Source organism: Leptonychotes weddellii, chromosome 9 (genome assembly GCF_054177405.1).
Source record: "Leptonychotes weddellii isolate Sample4059 chromosome 9, ASM5417740v2, whole genome shotgun sequence".
Taxonomy (NCBI): Eukaryota; Metazoa; Chordata; class Mammalia; order Carnivora; family Phocidae; genus Leptonychotes; species Leptonychotes weddellii.
The window spans coordinates 101,685,423-101,706,146 of NC_138377.1; the positions used below are offsets into that span (position 1 = coordinate 101,685,423).

At 60.6% G+C, this 20,724-nt stretch overlaps 1 protein-coding gene across 4 annotated transcripts; it reads left to right on the forward strand.

Moving 5' to 3' along the window:
- Positions 1-12,140: 12,140 nt before the first annotated feature.
- Positions 12,141-20,718, forward strand: C9H15orf39 (chromosome 9 C15orf39 homolog). 4 transcript variants are annotated; one of them, XM_081831420.1, is made up of 3 exons: positions 12,141-12,310; positions 15,663-18,380; positions 20,391-20,718. In XM_081831420.1, the coding sequence occupies exons 2-3, from the start codon at positions 15,713-15,715 to the stop codon at positions 20,693-20,695; spliced, it is 2,973 nt and encodes a 990-aa protein (XP_081687546.1). In that variant the 5' UTR covers positions 12,141-12,310; positions 15,663-15,712; the 3' UTR covers positions 20,696-20,718. The 4 variants fall into 4 exon arrangements, with proteins under 4 accessions (XP_081687546.1, XP_081687548.1, XP_030896152.2 ...); XM_081831422.1 differs by having other exon boundaries at positions 15,663-18,432; positions 20,391-20,515; XM_031040292.2 differs by lacking the exon at positions 12,141-12,310 and adding an exon at positions 12,773-13,175.
- Positions 20,719-20,724: the final 6 nt, after the last annotated feature.

Sequence of the window (20,724 nt, forward strand, 5' to 3'; positions counted from 1 at the left end):
GGGCCTCATGGAAGCAGATAGAGGCTAGAGGGATGAGAGGCTGGTGGGTGTCCAGTGGGAACCGCCCTGCAGAGGTCCCCTGGCATAAAGTGATGGGACTACCTTGAGGGTGGGGTGGGTTGCCCATGTCTTCTCCACTGAGCTGAGCAGGAAGGAGGGACTCCAGCTGGGTGAGCTGGGCCTTCCCCCATCCCTAGACACTGTCCAGGGCTGTTGTCTGGACGGGGACCACCTCCGTCCCTGGCAGGTGGGAGTGGATAAGCAAGTGAGTGTCTCGAATGGCGCTTTTCATTCAAGATCTTCTACCTTCCTCCCTTCCACAGTAAGAACATAAAAAGGCATAAACAGGGACACCTGGATGGCTCAGTCTGTTAAGCATCTGCCTTTAGCCCAGGTCATGATCCCAGGGTCCTGGAACCGAGTCCTGCATCACGCTCCTTGCTCAGCGCGGAGCCTGCTTCTCCCTCTGCCTGCCGCTTCCCCTGACTGTGCTCTCTCTCTCTGACAAATAAATAAACAAAATCTTTGAAATAAAAAAAAAAAGAAATAGAAAAAAAGGCATAAGCCCCATTTTAGAGACAAGAAAGTGGGCTGACCAGGGCGCCTGGGTGGCTCAGTCAGTTAAGCATCTGCCTTCTGCTCAGGTCATGGTCCCGGAGTCCTGGGATCAAGCCCCGCACTGGGCTCCCTGCTCAGCGGGGAGTCTGCTTCTCCCTCTGCCTTTCACCCTGCTCATGCTCTCTCTCCCATCTCTCTCAAATAAATAAATAAAATCTTTAAAAAAAGAAAAAGGAAGTGGGCTGACCATGTCCAGCTATGTGCCTGAGGTCACAGAGTTAGGCTGGGGTACAGCCAGGAGGCAAACTTGCCTTTGCTGGTCTGGTGGAGGAACTTGGTGCAAAGCCCAAGGCAGTGGGTGCCAGGAATGCGGTGGGGGGAGCAAAGCTGGAGAGTGGGGAGGGGGTGATTGAACATCCCCACCCCAATACCCACCCTCCCAGCACCTCCTTATTTTGAGCCAGGGCCTTTTAGGGCCCTCCTGCCTTAGGTGACTAGCGGTCCCTGTGGGCACACCCAGAGGTCACGCACACCTCAGCCTCCCAGTCACCCTGAGAAAGCAGATGAGCGGATGAGGGCAAGAATGCATGACAAGCTGGGTCTGGAGGTCTGTCTGTGCACAGGGGTGCTCCTGCGTGAACGTGACAACCTTGTCCTCGGTCCTCTCAGCTCCTGGGAGTCCCGCCTGGCCAGGAGGCCTCCATTCAGAGGGAGGTGCCAGGAGCCCAGTGTTGGGAGTGAGGAACCCTAGGCTCGCCTGACTCCTGGATCTGCAGCTTCCTGGTGGGGAGACCCTGGGCAAGTCCCTTCACCTCAGCTTCCTCCTCTGCACAGCAGGCCTATGAAGCTGGAGCGCAGGAGAGGGCTGTGCAAGACAGTCCACTCAGCTCCATGAGCTGTAAGTCTCTGCATTGGTATTCTCCTCCTTACAAGAAGAGTCAGCGGCCCTGGACAGAGTCCACAGGCGGGGTCAGGGGAGGACAGGAAATGAGGCAGGTAGAGGAGGGAAGGCTGAGCAAGGGCTGGAGAGCAGTGCACACCCCGGGCAGGTCTGTACTGGAAGGGGTGCTCTCGCTCGTCCCAGGCCAGACAGGCCTCCACAGGCATGAGCGCCACCAGCTGCACAGCCTGGCTTCGGACCCCCGACCCCTTGGGTTCACCTCCTCCAGGGAGCACTGAGCATTGCTGTGTCCCAGCTCACGCTGGGGTCCCCATGTTCAAGCCTCACTTAGTCTGCCAGATTGTCCCATGACGTGGGTGACAGTTATCCAAATTTATACCTGTATGAACTGTGCTTCTGGAAGGTGAAGTGACTCGCCTAAGGCAACACAGCCAGGAAGTAGCAGAGGCGGGATCTGAGCCAAGGAAAGGCCCCCATCTTCCTCCACCACTCCAGCACGCAGTAAGGGCCCCCTTCCCTCCAGTCCCCTGGCCCCAGGAGCACATTACTGAGACCTGGGAGGGCCCTCATTCTGCCTGTCTTGACTTGTCATGGGGTGGGGAGCTTGGCATCCTGGGGGAAGCAGATCAGGTCACAGTGACAGTCCTGGCTCCCCAGGGCTTGGCTCCTGGGGGGTGGGTGGCACTCTACCCCACCGAACCTGGAGCATGGGGTCAGTCCATCAGGGAGCCCCTCAAAGTCCACAGGGGTGCTGGCCACCTGAGGGGCTGCAGGAGGGGCTGCCGGAAGTGGCCCAGTTCTGGGCAGCTGCTGAGAAGGGCCTTTCCGTGGGGAAAGCTGTGGTGGGGTGCGTACCCGGGGCCGGGCCAGCCTCTCCTGTCCAAGCCCAGACCCATTTCTCGGGTTCACCAGCGTTCCCTCCCACCTCCCACAGTCCCCAAAGCCCAGCAGAGCAGTGGGCACAGTCTCCCCAGTTCCCCCAAATGGCTTTCTGAACCCTTTGCCCTCGAGGGCTTCATGCTGCCACTTCTGGGTACAAACAGGGACCATGGTCACAGGCAGGGCTCAGGCTGACCACAGCCTCCGCTGGGCTGTGGCTCGTGGGGCAGGTCAGGTCACAGGAAGGTGGCAGGAAGCCCCCGTGACTCCTGGACGGGGCCGCTCCAAAGGTGGTTGTGGGTAAGGAGGGCCCTGCCTGGCACAGCAGTGCCCCTCCGGCTGCCCCCTAGAGACACAGACACATGCACGTGCCCCATCTCAAGGCCTTTTATCCCTATTAGGGCTGTCCTGGTGTGTTTACTGGCTGTTGTCTCAGAATTGAGACAGGGATGGGGACAGAGCTGGGACTGGGAACCGAATGGGGGTGAAGATGGGCGGGGTGGGGCTGGGGCACCTGGGCCTGGGAGCCAGAGGCTTGAGAGCAGGAGGTTTTATTGGAAGGACTTCCCCGCCCCCTGCCCGCCAGCAGTGAGTCTTTGCAGGGTATCTGCCTCTCCAGCCGCCAGGCGAGAGGCTCACGACTGACCACAGCCGGCCAGCGGCCCCAGGTGGCCTCAGCTTGGGGTGGGGCTGACTTACTGCCTGGCTGGGTCCCCCGCGCCTTTCGCACTGGTTACTCAGGCCTGACATGCACTCCTTCCCCCAAGCCTGAGCAACAGAATGCCCACTCCCCGGGCCAGGGCTGCTCTGAGTCTGGGGGAGGGAGACGAGATGTGGCTTCCCTTGCCGCTCACCCCCTGCAAGGTGGCTTGGGTGCCACTGCCTCCTGGCCCCATAGCGCTATTGCTCACCCCACACCCAGCCTCTTATAATCCTCCCTGGCCCCTGGGGGCTGTTACTCTTATTTTTTTTTTTTTTTAAGATTTTATTTATTTATTCATGAGAGACAGAGAGAGAGAGAGAGGCAGAGGGAGAAGCAGGCTCCCAAGGAGCAGGGAGCCCGATGCGGGACTCGATCCCAGGACGCCGGGATCTTGACCTGAGCCGAAGGCAGACGCTCAACCATCTGAGCCATCCAGGCGCCCTGTCTGTTACTCTTATTGTCCCTGGGTCAGAGATGGGGAAACTGAGCTCAATCAGGGCACATCTCCACCTGCGCCTGGCCCTGGAGCCCCTCTACCGTGCTGTGACCCCACACACTCTGACAGCACCTCAGGACTTACCACCTCCTTTTGTCTCTTGCAGGAGGCCTTCCCTGACCTCACCAGCCACAGGCCACCCCACCCCCCACCCCCCCCTCAGCTCCCTGATCGACCCCAATTGGTTTTGCCTCCTTCCCTAGGGGAACTTGGGGACTTGGCTGTCCTCCTACCCTTCCCTGCTGCCCGCCCGTGTCCCTGATTATCTTAGCCAGCCAGGGGTCCCTGCATAAGCCGAGCTGGAGAGGAGGTGGGTGTGGGTGCGGACACATGACCCCAGGGATTGCTAGGAGAAGCCCTGTCCCACCTGGGGCTCCGCTGCCTCCCAGCCACCCTACTCTAATCCCTGAGAGATTCTTCAGTTGGGTCCACTGCCCTGTGCGGGGGAAACCCATGCCAGTGAGTGCCAGGGGGCATCTGTAGGTGCAGGGAGACCCACAGGGGCCTTGCAGTCTGGCCCCTAAGCCTGCCTGGACTTGCCCTAGTCCTGGGCCCCTGAGGTCACGGAGACCTCCTGAAACCCCTTCCCAGGGGAGCTGTTCGAAGGCAGACGGGCCTGATGAGGTGCTAATTCCCGAGCTAATTGGAGCCCGAGTGAGCTACAGATGGCCTGGCTGACAGGAGGTGGGGCCTGCACGAGGGGAGGGGGCTGCCAGCGAGGGCAAGCAGAGAGGCCCAGGTCCGGAGCCGGCTGTGTTTGCTCAGGAACTGTTGACTCACTAGTGCTGACCAGCTGCTTTGAAATGCAGCCCGACCCCCTCCATACCTTGGCCCTGGCTTTCCCTCCACAGGACTCGTGTTCTGAGGCCCTATTTGTTCGAAGGGTTCTTCATGGAGCACTTTGCAGGGGCAGAGTGCTCTGCTCTGGGGAGTCCTCAAGGAGAAGGGAGGCCCACCACCCCGTCCTGGGGCCTCCAGGCCTGTCACGGCCCAGGCAGACACCAGGTTGGGTGCCGTTGGAGGCTGCTTGTGAGAACAGAGGTGACATCACTGGGTCATCCTGGAGGGGTCTGGGTTCTCACCCCATGCTGGCCCTGACTCTTTCTGGACCTTGGCCTGGGCCCTGTCCTGAGAACAGGCCTGTATGGCCTCCTAAGGGGCCAGAGAGCCTGGGGAGATAGACTTGTGCCCGGTGACCACAGAAACCTCACAGATCAGGGATGAGATTGACCCCCCAGAGAGAAGGCAGGGGAGTCAGAAGGCCATTCTGCTGCAACCAGAAAGGCAAACAAGTAGTACCCTCCTCCCTCCCACAGGTTCCCTGCTTCAGGGCCCCCTGCACAGTGCAGTCATTCTCAGCACCCTGAAGCTAGGGGGCACTCTGGTCACTTAGGGCCAGACCCCGGCCTCAGCAGGGCAGCGTGCGGCTGTTACTCACATTGGCCTGCGAGTCTCAGCAGACCCCAACTCTAGCCAGGGCTCCCCATGGCTCCTGACCACCGCATTCTGCATTCTCTCTGGTCTCCAGGCCTTTCTTAGGGCTGTTCACCCCACCTAGCATCCCCTCTCTGCTCCTTGCTACCTAGTTAGGTCCCCTCCACTCTGCCGGCTCTGAATCCCTCTGCATCCCAAACTGCTCCATGACCTCCGGCTTGACCCACACTGCCCCCCAGCCCCTGCTCCTCCTGCTCCCCCACACCTCTCACCGGGCCCAGGACCCACACTCACGTAATCAGGAGAGAGAGCTGGGAGGCTAATCCTCCCCAAACTGAGAGAGATGATGGATATGAAAGGTAGTAATACCAGCTTACTAACATGGTAACACTTGCTCCAATTTTATAAGTGCCTATTTCTGGGCCACACATTGTGCCTGGAACTTTCTGTCCCTTCCTTCTTACGGCAACCCTCCAGGAGCTTTCCTTGTCTTCACTTTCCAGTGACGAAACAGAGGCTCGGAGAGGCCATATCATTTATCCGAAGTCACAGAGCAACTAAGTGACAGCCCAGCAACTCCCAAGTCATCCCCCTCACAAAGGGGCGGGGGGTTGTCATTATTTTTTTGCCAACCTGTTTCCTTCTTCCCCCTCCCTCCCTGCCTGTTACCCTCTACCTGGTGAGCTTGCATCATTACTAGGGCCCCGCGGGTCCAATTAGGGGGCCTTCCCAAGGGAGCTGAGGCAATCCCTGCCCCAAGGGGTCCTCCCTGAGTCAAAGTTTTAATTAGCTATCACTGCTCTTCCTGAAAGTCTGACCTGCTCACGGCTACACCAGCCCAGCCTGGCTTTGCGGCAGGAGGCGGACCTGGCATCCAACCCAGCGGCACAGCGAAGTCACCCCAGGACAGCGAGGGGGCGTGCCCGGGCCCCTGTCCCACCACAGCTCCCCAGGTGGACCTCAGCATCACCTCATTTAATCCATTAAATGGATTAATAAATGGATTAAGTCACTTAATCCATTAAATGGATTAAATAAATGAAATGCACTAATATTTATAAAGCACTTAGACCAGTGCCTGCTACCTAGCAAAGGGCTATAGGAGTATTAAGTTGAAAACACAAAGAGTGAGGGGCAGGATGGGGCGCGAGGCTCTTCTTGGACGTGAAGATGGCACGTTCCTGGGTCACCTGGCAATACTGGGTGGCCAGCGTGCGGGCCATCAGCATCTGTAATGTTTGCCCCCTTGTAACGTGGGAAGCTTGGGGCTTGGAGGAAGGGAATGAACAGCTATGAAGAGGAGGCTATGTGCCAGGCACTGCTCTGAGCATCTTATATACTGCACGCTGCCTTATGAGACGGGCTAGCATCCCATTCTACAGATGAGGCAACCGAGGCTCAGACAAGCAGTTAATATGCCCAGGGCCACACAACCACTGAGAGGCAGGTCAGGATTTAGACCCAGTGTAGACCCAGGGATTTAGGCCCTGTACTCTGGGAAATCTGACTCCTCACATCCCCCACATCAGGCAACAGGGTGGTGGTCAGTAAGGTCAACAGGCCACACCTCCAGTCCCTAAAGAGGGAAGCGTGCACCTCTCTGCTCCCACTCAGCTTCCCCCAACCTCCCAGAAATCTGAGGGCTCTGAGTATGGGTGTTGGTGTGGAGGGCCGTGGAGGGCCACGGAGGATGGCTGGAGGCCCCTTTCCTGGGGCTGGGCTGTGAGTCTAAGCTGCGGTAACGACAAGGAGTTCTGAGTTTGCAGAGCTGAGGCACCATCCCCCAACCCCTCCCGGGAGCATGAGGCCTCCCGACCATGACCCTGGCCTCAGCCGGCCAGGCCGCACGCCTCTCCTTCAGCAGCAGAGAGCCGTGCCAGCCCCAGCCAGAGCCAGCCCTCCTGACGCGGTTGCCTGGTAACTGGCCCTAAGTGACAGAAACCCCAGCAGGCCAGTAATGAGGGGGCAGCGCCAACCACCTGGCCCAGACCCCACTGCCCCAGCGGCCTTAGGAAGGTTTCGATGGACAGTCCGCCCCGCCTGCCCACGGTAGGAGAGGATGTGCTCTGGCACTGGGGGAGGGGGCCTGGGCAGGGCCAGGAGGAGCTGTGTTGGCGGCCCCCCAAGACCTTTGAACTGGGGAGCTGCAGGGGGGTAACTCCCGATGGAGGCCGAAGCTAGGTGGGCGCTGGGCAGGAGTCAGGGCTGTGGATACAGCCCGCCTAGGCCCAAACCACCATCCTGGAAACAGCTGTGCTGCTCTGTCCAGGGCACAGAGGTGGGGGGAAGGGATCCCCAGAGAGAGGCCCTGGATGGGGAAAGGAAAGGAGGTGATTAGGGAGGCTGGCAGAGGTCCAGGCTCGGGCTAGGGGGAGCAGTCTGCTGCAGCACCGAGGGGGAAATGCATCAGCCTCTCCTCTTTTCCCTGAGCTCCCCCTCCTCTTCTCCTCACACCCCCAAGCCCAGGCTAGAGGCCTCCAAGGAGGGGGCTGCCCGCAGCTGGAAGCTCAGGTGGAGCTCAGCCAGGTGTTTTTCCATCCTGGGTTTGGGGACAGAGAGGGAGAGGGAGAAGCAGAGTCAAAACAAGAAGGCAGCTGGTGTGCAGACTGGACAGGCCTTCGGGAGACATGGGTTCAAGGCTCGCCTGCCCCAGACCCTGGGCACGTAGCTGCCCCTCTCCGGGCCTCAGTGTTTCCATGTTGAAATGGGCGCTGGCAGCAGGCTGCTGCTGGTCCGAGGTTTGGTGTCATGGGTCCTGAGAGGCTCAGAGGGGGGAGTGCAGGGGCTTTAGGGGAGCTTTTGGCAGTAGAGGCTCCCTTCAGACACTCATCTCTGGGCCCAGGCAGCTTTCTGTGCCCTTCTTCCCTCTCAGATGAGCAGAGTCCTCCTTTGCCATTAATCCTTCACTCCCTAACCATGGCCCGACTCCATCCTGCGCTGGGCAGACCCAGGCCCTGCCCTGGAAGAGGTCCGTCCCCAGTCTAGCAGGGGAGCCAGGCTGGTAACCCGGCCACGTTAGCACAGGGAGCTGCGGCCAGGCTGACGTGCTAACGCGAAGGGGAGTTTAGAATGCTATGAGGCTCCAGAAGAGGTGACCAAATCCAGCCTAGAGCTTTGGAAGGCTTCCTGGAGGAGTGGGTCTAACTTGAAGACAGGTTAGCAAAGAAAGAGCTGGACGAGCAGCAGAGGCCAGGGCTCTCAGCCAAGGAGAGCATACTCCAAAGCACAGAGGTAATGCCCCAGCAAGGACCTCGGGCTGGCGCTGGGGGCTAGAGTGGCAGGCGGTTGGAGAGGGCCGGTCAGGAGGCAGGCAGAAGCCTGACTGGGAAATTGGATCTTGAGGGTACTGGGGAGCCATGGGAGGCTCCCAGCTGGGGAGGGGAGGGATTACAGGGCCAAGATGTGGGCATTAGAAAGACCTCTCTGGAGGCAGGAAGGTAATGTTTCCCACTGTTTCCAGCACGGAGCCAGACGGAGCCAGTGGCTGGGCTCTGGCATAGCCAGAATGGGGGACACTACCCTGACTCAAGGCTCAGTACCCTATTCCTCAGGCCTCTCTTGGGCAGCCCATCCCTACACAAGCACACGTCACCCCAAAATGCCATGGTCCGTTCCACATCTGTCTCTTTCACTGCACTGGGAAACAGCACTAGAAGGAAGGATGGGAAGGATGGTTAATCCACTCTGGCTGTTAATTAATCAGAGTGCTCCCCATTCCCCTGCACTAAGGTCCCCAAATTATTGTGTGTGGGCTTTTTCTTTCTAGCCAGTAGGCTGGCAGGCACCGTCCTCCAGAGGAGCCCAGTGAAAGCCCATCTCCCTTTCTTGATCTTGGGGATCCCCCTCTGAGAGACTCTGATTTCCTCTGGAGATAGAGCGGGGCTCCTCCAGAGTCTGGGGGCTTCCCACTCCCTGCTCGCCTGGCAGAACGGCAGGTCACTGCCTGCCTGGCCCTCCCCACAGAAGGAAGCTCTGGTTTGCCTGCACATCTTTGGGAGGTGGCAGACTTCACCCTGATGAGATCCCATGGCCCTGCCCCTCATGCCAGGCCCTGTCCAACCCAGGCTCTCTAAGCTACTGTGAGTCCAGGCTGATGGCCCCTGGTTCAGCCCAGCCCTCAGGCTTTGTGTGCTTGAGTGGTAGAGAGTTCCTGACCACCAACTCTCCAGAGCCTTCTCTCTGAATACTTTGGGGTCACACAGTTCTTTGGGGGGAGTCCCAGCTCCTCCATTTCTTGGCTGTGTGGGCGAGCCACTTCTCCCCACCACCCCCTTCCTCTAGAGCTACCACCAGTTAAGGTCTTACTATAAAGCAAGCTGTGAACTCACTGGATCTGCATGAGACCTGTGGTATGTTCTCATTAGGCCCATTTGTCTGATGAGCAAACTCAGAGGTTAAGGGGCTGCGTTAAGGTCAACACAGCTCAGTAAGTCAAACCTCAGTTTGCCTGTTTCTCAAACCCTGGCCTCATATGGTTGTTGTAAGAATTAAGTGAGATGTCTATTAAGTGATTGGCCCAGGGCCATGCTCCAAGTAGGAGCTCCTGGCCTGGCCCCCCCTTCCTCCCCACTGAACTATTCCTCTGCTGAGTGGGAGTAGGGAAGGGAGCAGGGAGCAGACATGGCAGAGTGTTGCGACAGCTGTCAGAGGGCCTCCCTGGAGGATGTAATGTGTATAGCTGGGTCTGGAAGGATGGGAGAGAGCCTTGCTGTGTGTCTCAAGGAAAGGTGCCACGCTTCTCTGGTTCTCTGCCTACACTGTGGCCGCCAGCACCACATCTCCCTCCTCTGGGCTGAGAAGAAGCTCCTGGGAGGCAGGAAAGAGATTTGTAAATAGCAAGTGTGGCCTCATGAGAGGGAACGACATTATTAATAACTATAGGTCCAGCTGAGGTTGGGGGGGGCTGACCTTTTACCTCGCCTTCCCAGAGAGCCAGGGGGGGTAATCAGTGTCTGGGGTAGAGGAGCGCAGACTCCGTGTGGCAGGGTGGGGGGGGAGTGTGAAACCTCCCTTCCAGGCTTTTCTATGCTACTTTTCTTCGTTAACCCCACCCAGGAAGCCCACAGAAGGACAGACTGCTCCCTTCTCTGCTTTTGTTAACACTATCCCATCCAGCCATGATACCATTTCTCCTCCCCAAGACCACCTCCTAATAAACCCTCGGGGGCTCCCAAGGCAGTCACCTTGGATCCATCAGCCTCCTTCATCCGACAGACCAGACGCCTCAGAGCCACTTTTCTTCACAGGCTCTGCACATACATGACCCTCAGGGTAGAGAAGAAAAGGACAAAGTCTGGGCCTTCAGGGGCTCACAGCTGACACCCTACAGAGCTTTTTATCATTTACAAGCAATTTCCCACCCGGTTTTGTGCAACACTCACCTCCGTCTGTGAGGCAGGTCTCACGGTTCTCATTCTGCAGAGGAGGAAACTGAAGCTCAGAAAGTTACAAAGTGTATCCCAAGTTCCCCTTTCTTTGGTAGTGCAAGGTACGTGGAAAAGGAATGGGCATGATTAAGGTTGGTGCTGTCTTTGTGAAAGTGTCCCTGAATTAAGGCAAGACTCAGAGTGGGGCCACAGAATCTTAACTGGCCCCTAGGGTCTCCCCAGGCTCATCCGGGCCTGGGTGGGTCCGACTCAGGCTCAGAGAGATTGGAGAGAACACCAGGTGATCTGAGCACACAACCTGAGAGTCCTAGGCCCTAAGAATTGAGAATACTGCCCTCCTCCCACCACCCCTGCCCCCCAGCAGTGCAAAGGTGGGAGAATGGGTGTTGTGCTAAAGAACGGTGAGGGGGAGGGAGGGCAGAGTGGTGAGGAGCAAGAGTAGGGACGAAGAGCCTGTGAACTGAGGCTTGGCCATGACCCCCAGCTGTCACCCACAGGTGTACTTTCCTGATGTGAAGGTGTGGGAGCCAGGAGATCTGAGTTTTTATTCCAGCCTGCTGTGTAACCCTGGGAAAGCCCCAACCCTCTCTGAGTCTCTGCTCCTCAGATCTCTCCAGACTCTCAAGACCCTCCAGCTCTCAACTGATACTCGCTCCCCTCCCCCCAGGTGACCTCCACTTCCTCTTCCTTTTCTTACCTGCAGTGTCCAGCCCCTCCTCAGCTCCAGCTGCTTCCTGACTCTGGGAACCTATGGCCTCAGGCCTCCTCTGCCCTCTGACTCAGGCAGCCCTGACCTTTGGGATCTGAGCCAGTGGCCTGGGTGGTTTTGCCCCATGAACTTGCTCTGACCTTTGGCATGACCACCTGCCTCCCCCCTCCTCCACTGCACACACCTGCCCCTAGTCCTTGGGCAGCCCAGGAACTGTGAGGGACCAGGTTTCTTTAGAGAAGATAGCAGCATCGAGGGGCTTCACATCCAAAATTAGATGGCCCAGGGAGTCAGGGCAAATGGAGACAGCCCATCCACCCCTCCAGCCCCTCTCTCTGCAACATACCATTCCTGGCTGGGAACGCTCCATCCCATCCCACCTCCCAAGCTTCACATGTTCAGGCCTGTCTTAGTGAGGGAGGTTTGCCAAAGAGGTTGAGGTACCCACTGAGGCCACTTAGCAACCGCAAGCACCCTCATTCCTGGCCCACTACAGTGATGGAGAAATCACCCCTTCCTCACCTACACGTGGTGCCCTAACAGGGATTGAGATACATTTGTCTGGAATTTGCCCTCAGTGGCTGCACTGAGATGCGGGGACAGACTCAGGAGCCCTTCTTCAGCTCCCTAATGCAACTAGTACTGCTCAAGGCAGCCAGAACACCTACTGTGTGCCAGACATCTTAATACAACCTCTTCTAAGCCTTTACACCACCACCACTAGGAGAGAATTCCACTTTTACTAAAATAAGGAAACTGAAGCCCAACAAGGTCAAGAGGCATGCACGAGGCCACGTAGCTAGAAAGTGGCAACGAATGAATGATCTAACGGAGTGACTGAATGAAGGCGTGTGCAGGGCGCGCTGAGCAGCGGCTCGGGGAGTGCGATGGGTACAGACCGTGCACAGCACGCGCGACCGGGTCCTCGTAGAGCAGGCCGCCGCAGGCCCTCCGCAGCCCCGGGCTCAGGGGATCGCGGGCTCCCAGAGGCGCGGCCCGGCTCAGCCTCCACTGCGCGGGCCGCCCCGCCCCCGCCCCGCCCCGCCCCCAGCCCGCCCCGCCCGGGACCGCAGACGGCGCCCAGCGGCGGCGCGAACGGCCGCGAGGAGGGTGTCTCCGCGCTCGGTGCTCACCGCCACTTCCCGCGCAGGGCCCGGCCGGACAAGGACCCGCGGCCTCCGCGGGGCTGGAGGATGCGGCCGCGGCCCCCGGCAGCAGCAGCGGGAAGCCCGGCGCCTTGCAGGTAGGAGCTCGCCGGCTCGGGCGCGGAAAGTTGGGCCGAGTTTGCGGGCGGCGCGTGGAGAAGGGGCGGGTGGCGCTGCCCCAGGGCGCCCCTACCGGCCGGCCGGGGCATGGAGCGCGCCGGGCCTGGGCCGAGGTGCTGCCGCTCCGGGCTGCGGCGGGCCCCGGGCTGCGTTGGGCCCCGGGCGGGCGGGCTGCGGGGTAGGGGGCGCGCGGCTGCTCTGACTTTCCCCGGACTTCGAGGCCCCCGGGGCCTGGGAGCGCCCCGCAGCGCTGGCGAGGCTCTGGCGCCGGATCCGGCGAGGGGCTGGCGAGGAGGAGCTCCGGCTGAACCCTCGGGCCTCCCAGGGGGCCCCGCTCACGTGGACTGCCGGGGCGGAGATGTGGGGGCGGCGGGGGGCTGGGCCTGGGGTGGAGGGCCGCGGGCGCTAAGGCGCCGCGGGGCCCTGGACGCGCCCTACTGGGACGGTACGGCCCTGCGGTTTCCTCGCTACGGCTTGACTCACCCTCTGGCCGCAGCCCAGGCTGGCGGGATCGCCCCGAGGCGGTGGCTGCCCGGACACTGCGGCCAGGCCGCCCCCAGCTCCTGTCCCCCATCCAGTCTTTGGGTGTCGGCCCTCGGGGCTGGGTGCGCGGGCCTTCCTGTGTGCACACGTGTGCGGGGCCCGAGCGAGGGGAGAACGCAGTTCTGGAGGGGCGTGTGTGCAGATGTGGGCCATGCACGTCCTTGCAGGCACGGGTTTGCATGCGTGGCTGCGGCCTATGTATCAGCCTGCTGGGTGCACGTGCGTCCCAGCGCCAACGGACAGAGCATGGGGACACCCGGAAGCCCGCGGGGTCAGGCGCGGCGGCAGCCCCAAAGCCAGGTTGGCGGAGGGCCCGAGGCACCACGGTTATGGGCGGGGCAGGTAGAGGAAAAAGGTGGTGGAGGCGGATCCTGCGACCCTTCCCCCTCCAGCGGAGCCTAGGCTGCGCCAGGTTCTGTAGGGCCCAGAGCCTCAGCTGCGGGAGGTGTGAGGACGCCGGAGGGGTCCTGATTCAGCCCTCTAGGGGAGGCCAGATGCCAGGCCCCAGCCCGGCATGATCGCTCTCTTCTTCCTGGTCTTTCCCAATTCCCAACGTCCCTGGCCTTCCGGAGAGCAGCTAAGAGATGGAAGAGCTGTTTGTTTCCCCTGATGCTTAGGGCAGGGATGGCACAGTGGCGGTGGGCTCTTTTTCTGGACCCTGCCCTGGGCCCTGGCCGAGGTTGGTCCTCCCAGTCCAGCTCCAACCTCAGCCAGCATACGGCTTGGTGGCCCAAAGGGTGATGTGACCTGGCTCCCTGGGGTCCCGTCCTTCTCCAAGCAGTTGCTTGTCTCCTCCGTGGGGTGTGTGTGTGTGTGTGTGTGTGTGTGTGTGTGTGTGTGTGTGTGTGAAGGAGGCACCTACATTTTGGCTACTGGCTTGAGTGGGGAGGGGCCTCCCTCAAGGGAGTGTACACTGGGTTCTTTCTACTGGCTGGAGGTAAGGGCAGCCCCATACCTTTCATAGTCCTGTGCTGACTCCCTAGAGCCCCATCTCTCCCTCAAAGACCCCTGAGGGTCCCGGGTGGCTTCACTTCTGTTGGCTGGGTCCCAGGGTGGAGGGGGAGGCTGTCTCAGGAAGTCTCCAGGGCAAAGGGCTCGCAATGGGCAAAGCCCAGGAGAGAAAGACTCCTGGGGCCGGGGTGGGTGTGGAGCAGGCTCCAAGGGGCATGTGGGGGAGGTGAGACCAGAGCCAGCACTTAATTAAACCAGAGCTCCCCGTGGTGGTGTGAGGGGGGAGGCTTAGCACCCCCAAAACCGTACAACTCCTTGCAAGGTTGCTGTGCCACAGGATGGGGCTTTCGGTCTGGGATGCAGATCTCTGTCATAGAGCATTGCTATCAATACTGTTACCCTGATGCCCATTCTGGTCTTCTAGGGGACATTCCCTTCTCTAGGCTGTCCTGAGGTGTTGGATTCTGGCCAGGAGATGAGCCAACTTTTTCAGAGTGCCGCCTGGCTTCCGTGGTGCAGTTAGGCTGGGATGGGAGTGGGCATTGGCCCTCATACTACCCTTGGCTTTTCTTGTCCCCAAGATGTGATGGTCTCCTTCTGAGCCTGTGGTTGTCACTGGCCACCAGCCAGAAGGGAGGAGAGGGCTGGGAGAGGGGGCTTGGTCATAGCTTGCACCTGATCCATGGCCTAATCATAGCAAGAGGGAGCTGATTCATCCTTTCTAAGCCACCTGAGGGTTTCGGGCAACAGGGTGCTAGGGGAGGTGGAGGAAGGGTGATGTGGCTCAAGAAGACTGGCCTCAGATGACCCTTAATGGGTCATTGGGTACCTGCTGCCTTGAGGAAACCCATGCTTGACTTCTCTGGGCCTGGGTCCCAATCCTTGCTTTCCCTTGCTTCAGGACCTTAGTCTTGCTGTAGCATTCAGTGTTTCTGTCAGTGCAGTGGGGGTAGAAGCCAGCTAGCAATCTGTGGCCCCTGGGGACTCCCTCCCTGGACATTCACATCCTCCCATCTCCCCACCTGCTTGTCCCTGGGGCTGTGCTGCCCTCGTATGCCTTGGAATAGCCAACTGCAGCTGAGGGCCTGGGATGCACACAGGCTCTCCTCCGGGACACTTGGGGACCTTCCTGCTGGTGCCACAGCGCCATCTACTGGACAACCTCGGCTCTCCTGCTGAGGGCCGGGCCCCTACGGAGCTATGCTGCCCACCACTTCTCCTGGGGGAACAGCCCTACCCTACGGAACCAAGCCCAGTACCTGTGTTGCTCTGGGCCTAGGGACCTGGGTTCCAGGCTTGGCTTTGCCATTTTTGATGAGATTGGCCAGTCAGAGAGTGAGCCCTAAAGAGTGTCTCAGGAAATCTGAATTCATAGACAATGTCCAATTCCACATCTTGGCTGCAGCGGTCATCTTGAGATCCCTATGGCATCTGGAATAAGAGCTGTAGTGGGAGGTAGGAAGCCTGTCTCTTGTTCCATCTTTATCAGGGACTTTGGGATGAATGGGTCTCCTCAGCTGTATATGGCCAACGGGGGTAGCCAAGCGAATGGATCTGCAGACTGTGCCCTGCAAAGTCTGAAACCCCAGGAAAGGGGTCTTGGGACTCATGTGGAGAGCAGCTGAACAGAAGGGGCTCCTGGAAGGGGGGTGGAGGGTATACGTTGGCAGCCTCTGTGTTGTGTGACTCATGCATTCAGTCATTCATGGTCTTTATCAAGCATCTGCTAGGTGCCAAGTTCTTCGGTGTGGCGGTGAGCCAGTGAGAAGAGCAGCCCTCAACTGCTTGCCTGTAGCCTGTTCTGACAGCCCCTACCTTTTTCCCTCTCTCTCCCAGGTCAGCAGTTGAGTAGCTGGGGCCCCTGAGGGCTTGAAGCCTTCACAGTGATGGCGGAGAAGCGGCCACTGGGGACCCTGGGGCCTGTGATGTATGGCAAGCTGCCCCGCCTGGAGGCAGACTCCGGGCCCGGGCACAGCCTGCCCCCCTCTGCTGGTAACCAGGACCCCTGCAGCTACAAGGGTGCCTACTTCTCCTGCCCTATGGGGAGTGCCCCCAAGGCAGGGTCTGAGAGGTTGGCATCTTGGACCCCATATCCACCCTTGTACCCTACCAGCGTGGCAGGACCTCCTCTTCGGACGGACAGCCTGTTGACCAGCTGCCTGCTCTACCGCCCACCAGCAGAAAGCTCTGAGAAGGTGCAGGACCCTGGTCCTGTTGAGCTCCTGCCCTTCGGTCCCCAGTCTCATTCCTACCCAGGCCCACCGTTGGCGGCACCCAAACCTGTCTACCGGAACCCTCTGTGTTACGGGCTCTCAACTTGCCTGGGGGATGGGGCAGCGAAGAGGCCACTGGACGTTGATTGGACGATGGTGACTGGACCCCTCTTACCTCCGGCTGACCCATCTTGTTCTCTGACCCCAACTCCTGGCAAGGGCCCGTCCCTAGATGGCACCTTCTTGCGTGGGGTGCCAGCTGGCAAAAACTCAGTAAGCTTCTCCCCGTGCCAGGCATTTCTGGAGAAGTATCGGACCATCCACAGCACAGGCTTCCTGGCCTCCAAGTATGCAGGTCCTTACTCTGGGGACCCCAAGCAGGCATTGTCCGACGGACCCCCCAGTCCTTGGACCCAGCTGGCCCAACCCCTGGGGCCAGCCTGCCAGGATCCAGTGCCTACCCACTACCCGCTCGCTCACCCTCCACAGGCCCTGCCTTGCCCAGCAGCCTGTCGCCACCCAGAGAAGCAGGGCAGCTATAGCTCAGTGCTCCCGCTACAGCCTCTGGGAGCCCACAAGGGGGCTGGGTACCCAGCTGGTGGGCTGAGCAGCCCCTACCTGAGGCAGCAGGCTGCCCAGGCACCCTATATGCCCACAGTGGGCCTGGACACTTTCTCCTACCCCTCTGCCCCACTTCCAGCACCCTCACCAGGCCTCAAGCTGGAGCCACCTCTTGCTGCCCGGTGCCCGCTGGACTTTGCTGCCCCCCAGACACTGGGCTTTCCTTACACCCGGGATGACCTCGCTCTCTGTGGAGCATCCCCGGGGCTTGGAGGGACGCCACCTTCCCAAAACAATGTACAGGCTGTGCCGCAGCCCAGTGCCTTCCAGCGAGCGTGCCAGCCCCTACCCGCCAGCCAGCCCTGCCCAGAGCCCGGGAGGCCTGCAGAGAAGCCAGTCCAGGAAGCAGAGGAGAAGATGTGGCTGCCCAGCTGCAGGAAAGAGCAGCTCCAGCCCCAGCTCGGTGAGCATCCCGGAGCACCCATTGTCATTGGAGATAGCCCGGGTCCGCGCACCCCTCCGGCGCTCCCGCCCTGCGCCCGGGAGCGCCAGTCTCTGGCGCCGAACGAGGGCATGCTGCCGCCCAGCTCTCCACCCATGCCGATTATCGACAATGTCTTCAGCCTGGCCCCCTACCGTGACTATCTGGACGTGCCGGCACCCGAGGACACAGCTGGGCCTGAGCCAGCCCCAGCCCCCAGTGAGAGCCCTGCCAAAGACTGGGGGGGGGCCCTGCCTGCCCGGGACGCCCCTTCAAAGGCTCACTGCTCACTTAGAGAAGAGGTAGCCCTGGACTTAAGTGTGAAGAAGCCTGTGGCAGAGGCTCCCGTCGGGGTTCCTAGTCCCGCGGTGCGTGCCGAGCCCACGGCAGCCCTGGATGCGCCAGCTGTGGGGAACACAGTCTCGGATCTGCCAGACCTGGAAAAGGTAGTCTCGGAGGCACCGGGGCTGCCCGGGGTGCCGGCGACCACCGAGGCCGCCCCGCGGACCAACTTCCACAGCTCCGTAGCCTTCATGTTCCGAAAATTCAAGATCCTCCGGCCAGCACCCTTGGCTGCAGCCGCAGCCCCATCGGCGCCCACCCCTGCCCCTGCGTCTGCCCAGCCTGTACCCACCCCCACATCCGTGCCCCTTGGTCTCCAGATTCTCACACAGCCCTTGCCCGTGGCCTGCTTCAACCTGGCGCTGCCCAGTCCTCCAGCCGTAGCCATGGCCTCCCCCACCCCGGCCCCGGCCCCATCACCTGCCCCGGCCCAGGCTCCGGCTTCTACCCCTGCGGCGGCGGACTCTCCAGAGCAACACTTCACAGGACTGCATGCGTCCCTGTGCGATGCCATCTCGGGCTCAGTGGCGCACTCCCCGCCCGAGAAGCTGCGCGAGTGGCTCGAGACGGCGGGGCCTTGGGGCCGGGCGGCGTGGCAGGACTGCCAGGTTGTGCAGGGGCTGCTGGGCAAGCTACTGTCGCAGCTGCAGAGCTTCGTGTGCACACAGCAGTGCCCCTTCCCCCACGTGGTGCGGGCCGGGGCCATCTTCGTGCCCATCCACCTGGTGAAGGAGCGGCTCTTCCCACGGCTGCCTCCCGCCTCCGTGGACCACGTGCTGCAGGAGCACCGAGTGGAGCTGCGGCCCACCACGCTGTCCGAGGAGCGGGCGCTGCGCGAGCAGGCCCTGCACGGCTGCACATCGCGCATGCTCAAGCTGCTGGCCCTGCGCCAGCTGCCCGACATCTACCCCGACCTGCTGGGCCTGCAGTGGCGTGACTGCGTCCGCCGCCAGCTGGGTGAGCATGGGGCAGCCCCAGTGGCCACCGGAGCCGTGTGAACGAGTGACAGGTGTGTGGGCTGTGTGAGTGGTCGCAGCCAGGGCTGACGGACGCCTGGGCCTCGGAAAGCGCGGGGAGGCCCAAGAACTCGTGCTGGGGAGGGCGCTGGCCATCCCGGGGAGGCCCTGTGGACCCCCCCGCATTCCTCCTCACCCCGGCACCACTGGGGGCCTTCACAGCGTCTGCTGCAAGCATCTGAGCGGGCCCGCCGCTCTGTCCCTCTGGAAACTTTTCTTGACCTTCCCCGATGCCGCCGCTTGCCGGCTTCCCTCCTCCGCTATGCCTTCTCCGGCCACGGTGCAGACTTCTCTGGATTCTGGGGCTCTGACGAGGCCCTGTTCTCTATCTGAGGTCTCTTCCCCCTGGGTCTGTGTCCCACCCAGCGTCCCTTCTTCTGAGCTTGAGCCCCAAATTACTGAATGCATGCTGGCCTTTTGCACCTGGTATCTCTCCGACCCTTAACTCCTCCCAGACCCACACTCCTGAGCTTTCCCCTGAGCCCTCTGCCCTCCCCCCACAGCCTTCTCCACCTCAGTCAATGGCACCTGATTCCCCAAAGCGGGCAGGGATCCCCTTCTCCCCCCAAACACGGTTGCCTTTTGAATGTGCAGTGTTTCAGTCCTCCCAGTATTTATATTCACGGAAGTGCACCCATAAGTTGGAGCGATGTTTTGTGGTTTGCTTTTCCCCTACTAAATGACGTCTCGTGCATATTGTTTTCCAGCTTGCTCTTTTTATGTCCTGGAGCATCATGTGCATTGGTTCAGGTCGCTTGGTCCTGCTGTGGGCAGCTGTTGCGGGATCACATGCTGTGGGTACTCATTTCTTCAGCCGGGACTTTGGTGATGGTGCCAGGTGGTGCCCATCGTGGCCTCTCCTGCATCAGGACACCTGGCACATTGAGGCCTGTGACCCGCTCTGTAGTCTTTCCTTGCTGCTCTGCCATCCTGCCACCAGGCTTCTGCTGGGCTGTGTCTCCACAGGAACGGTTTCTCGTCATCCTGGCAGCCTTGCCGTGGGCTCTTACCTCGTCCTGGCTCCGTGTCAGGGTGGGGAAGGCACCCGAGGCAGTGAGGCACAGATGTGGAGCTTGGGGTCTGGGTGATAAGCAGTGCTGACCCCCGAGCACTTAAGAGGTTGGAGCGTTTGCCCTAATGGGTGCAAAGAAAACACAGTGGGAGTGTTGTTGAGCGGGGGTGGGGGGGTGTATCATGCGTGGCTCAGAGGCTCCAGCCCCGTCTTCTCCCTGGACAGTTGGGCACTTGGGCCCAGAGAGGACAGGGCCGTATTTCCCGGGCTGCCGGCTGGGCGCTGGGGCCCGGGCGCTCCACAGTCCCCTCCTGCCCTGACTGAGCCTGCAAGAGTCTGGGGCCTAGTGAAGAACTGATTGGGACCCAGCTTCTTCCTGCTGCTGGCTGGATTTGGCACCCCAGTCCCCACTCCCTGAGCTGTGAGTCCTCCCCAGACCCGGGGAGGGGGGTCCACCCTTCCATGGGTGTCCGTGTTCTCCCTGACAGTCTCCCTTGCCAGTAGGTGTGCTCTTGGTCAGAAGCCCCCTCCTGCCCCCTCTGTTGCTTCCTCCACTCCTGGGCTCTGGGGGTGGTCTGGTAGAAGGATGCTACACTTATGTGTAGCAGGGCTCTCTCTCCCCATGCCTCAGTTTCCCTGCCTGTACAGCCAGTGGTTCCTGGCCTGTTGGCCCCTTTCCTTTTGTTCTTGCACCAGACACTTCGCCTGAGCGGTACCGTCATCTAATAGGGCTCTGGCGTCACCTGGGGAGAAGCATACTCTTCGGCTTGATGGTCTGGCCTCCAGCACACATGGGGAAAGGTCATAATGGCCGTGACCCTGCCGGGGCCTTCCAGTCCTGAGGCAGAGTGGAACCACTGGTCTAGGTGGCTTTGGAGGCCAGGAGATGGGGCCTGAGGGTGCTGGGGTCTGCGGCCTGACTGTGTGTTCATTTTCCAGGTGACTTTGACACTGAGGCTGGATCTGTGCCCTCCTCAGAACCCACCATGGCCAGAGATGAGCCGGAGAGCCTAGCCCTGGCTTGGAAGTCACCTGTCCCCAAGGCCAGGAAGCCAGGGAGGAAGCCACCAACCCCTGGCCCGGAGAAAGAGGCAGCCGCTGGGGAAGGGTCCCACGGTACCTCCCCTGCCCCTGCCGCCAGCACCAGCCCCCCCGGCCCCACGCTAAGGGCCCGCTTCCGCAACCTGCTGGAAACTGCCTGGCTCAATGGCCTGGCACTGCCTACTTGGGGCCACAAGGCCTGAGGGCCGGAGCGGCCTGTGCCTCACCCACA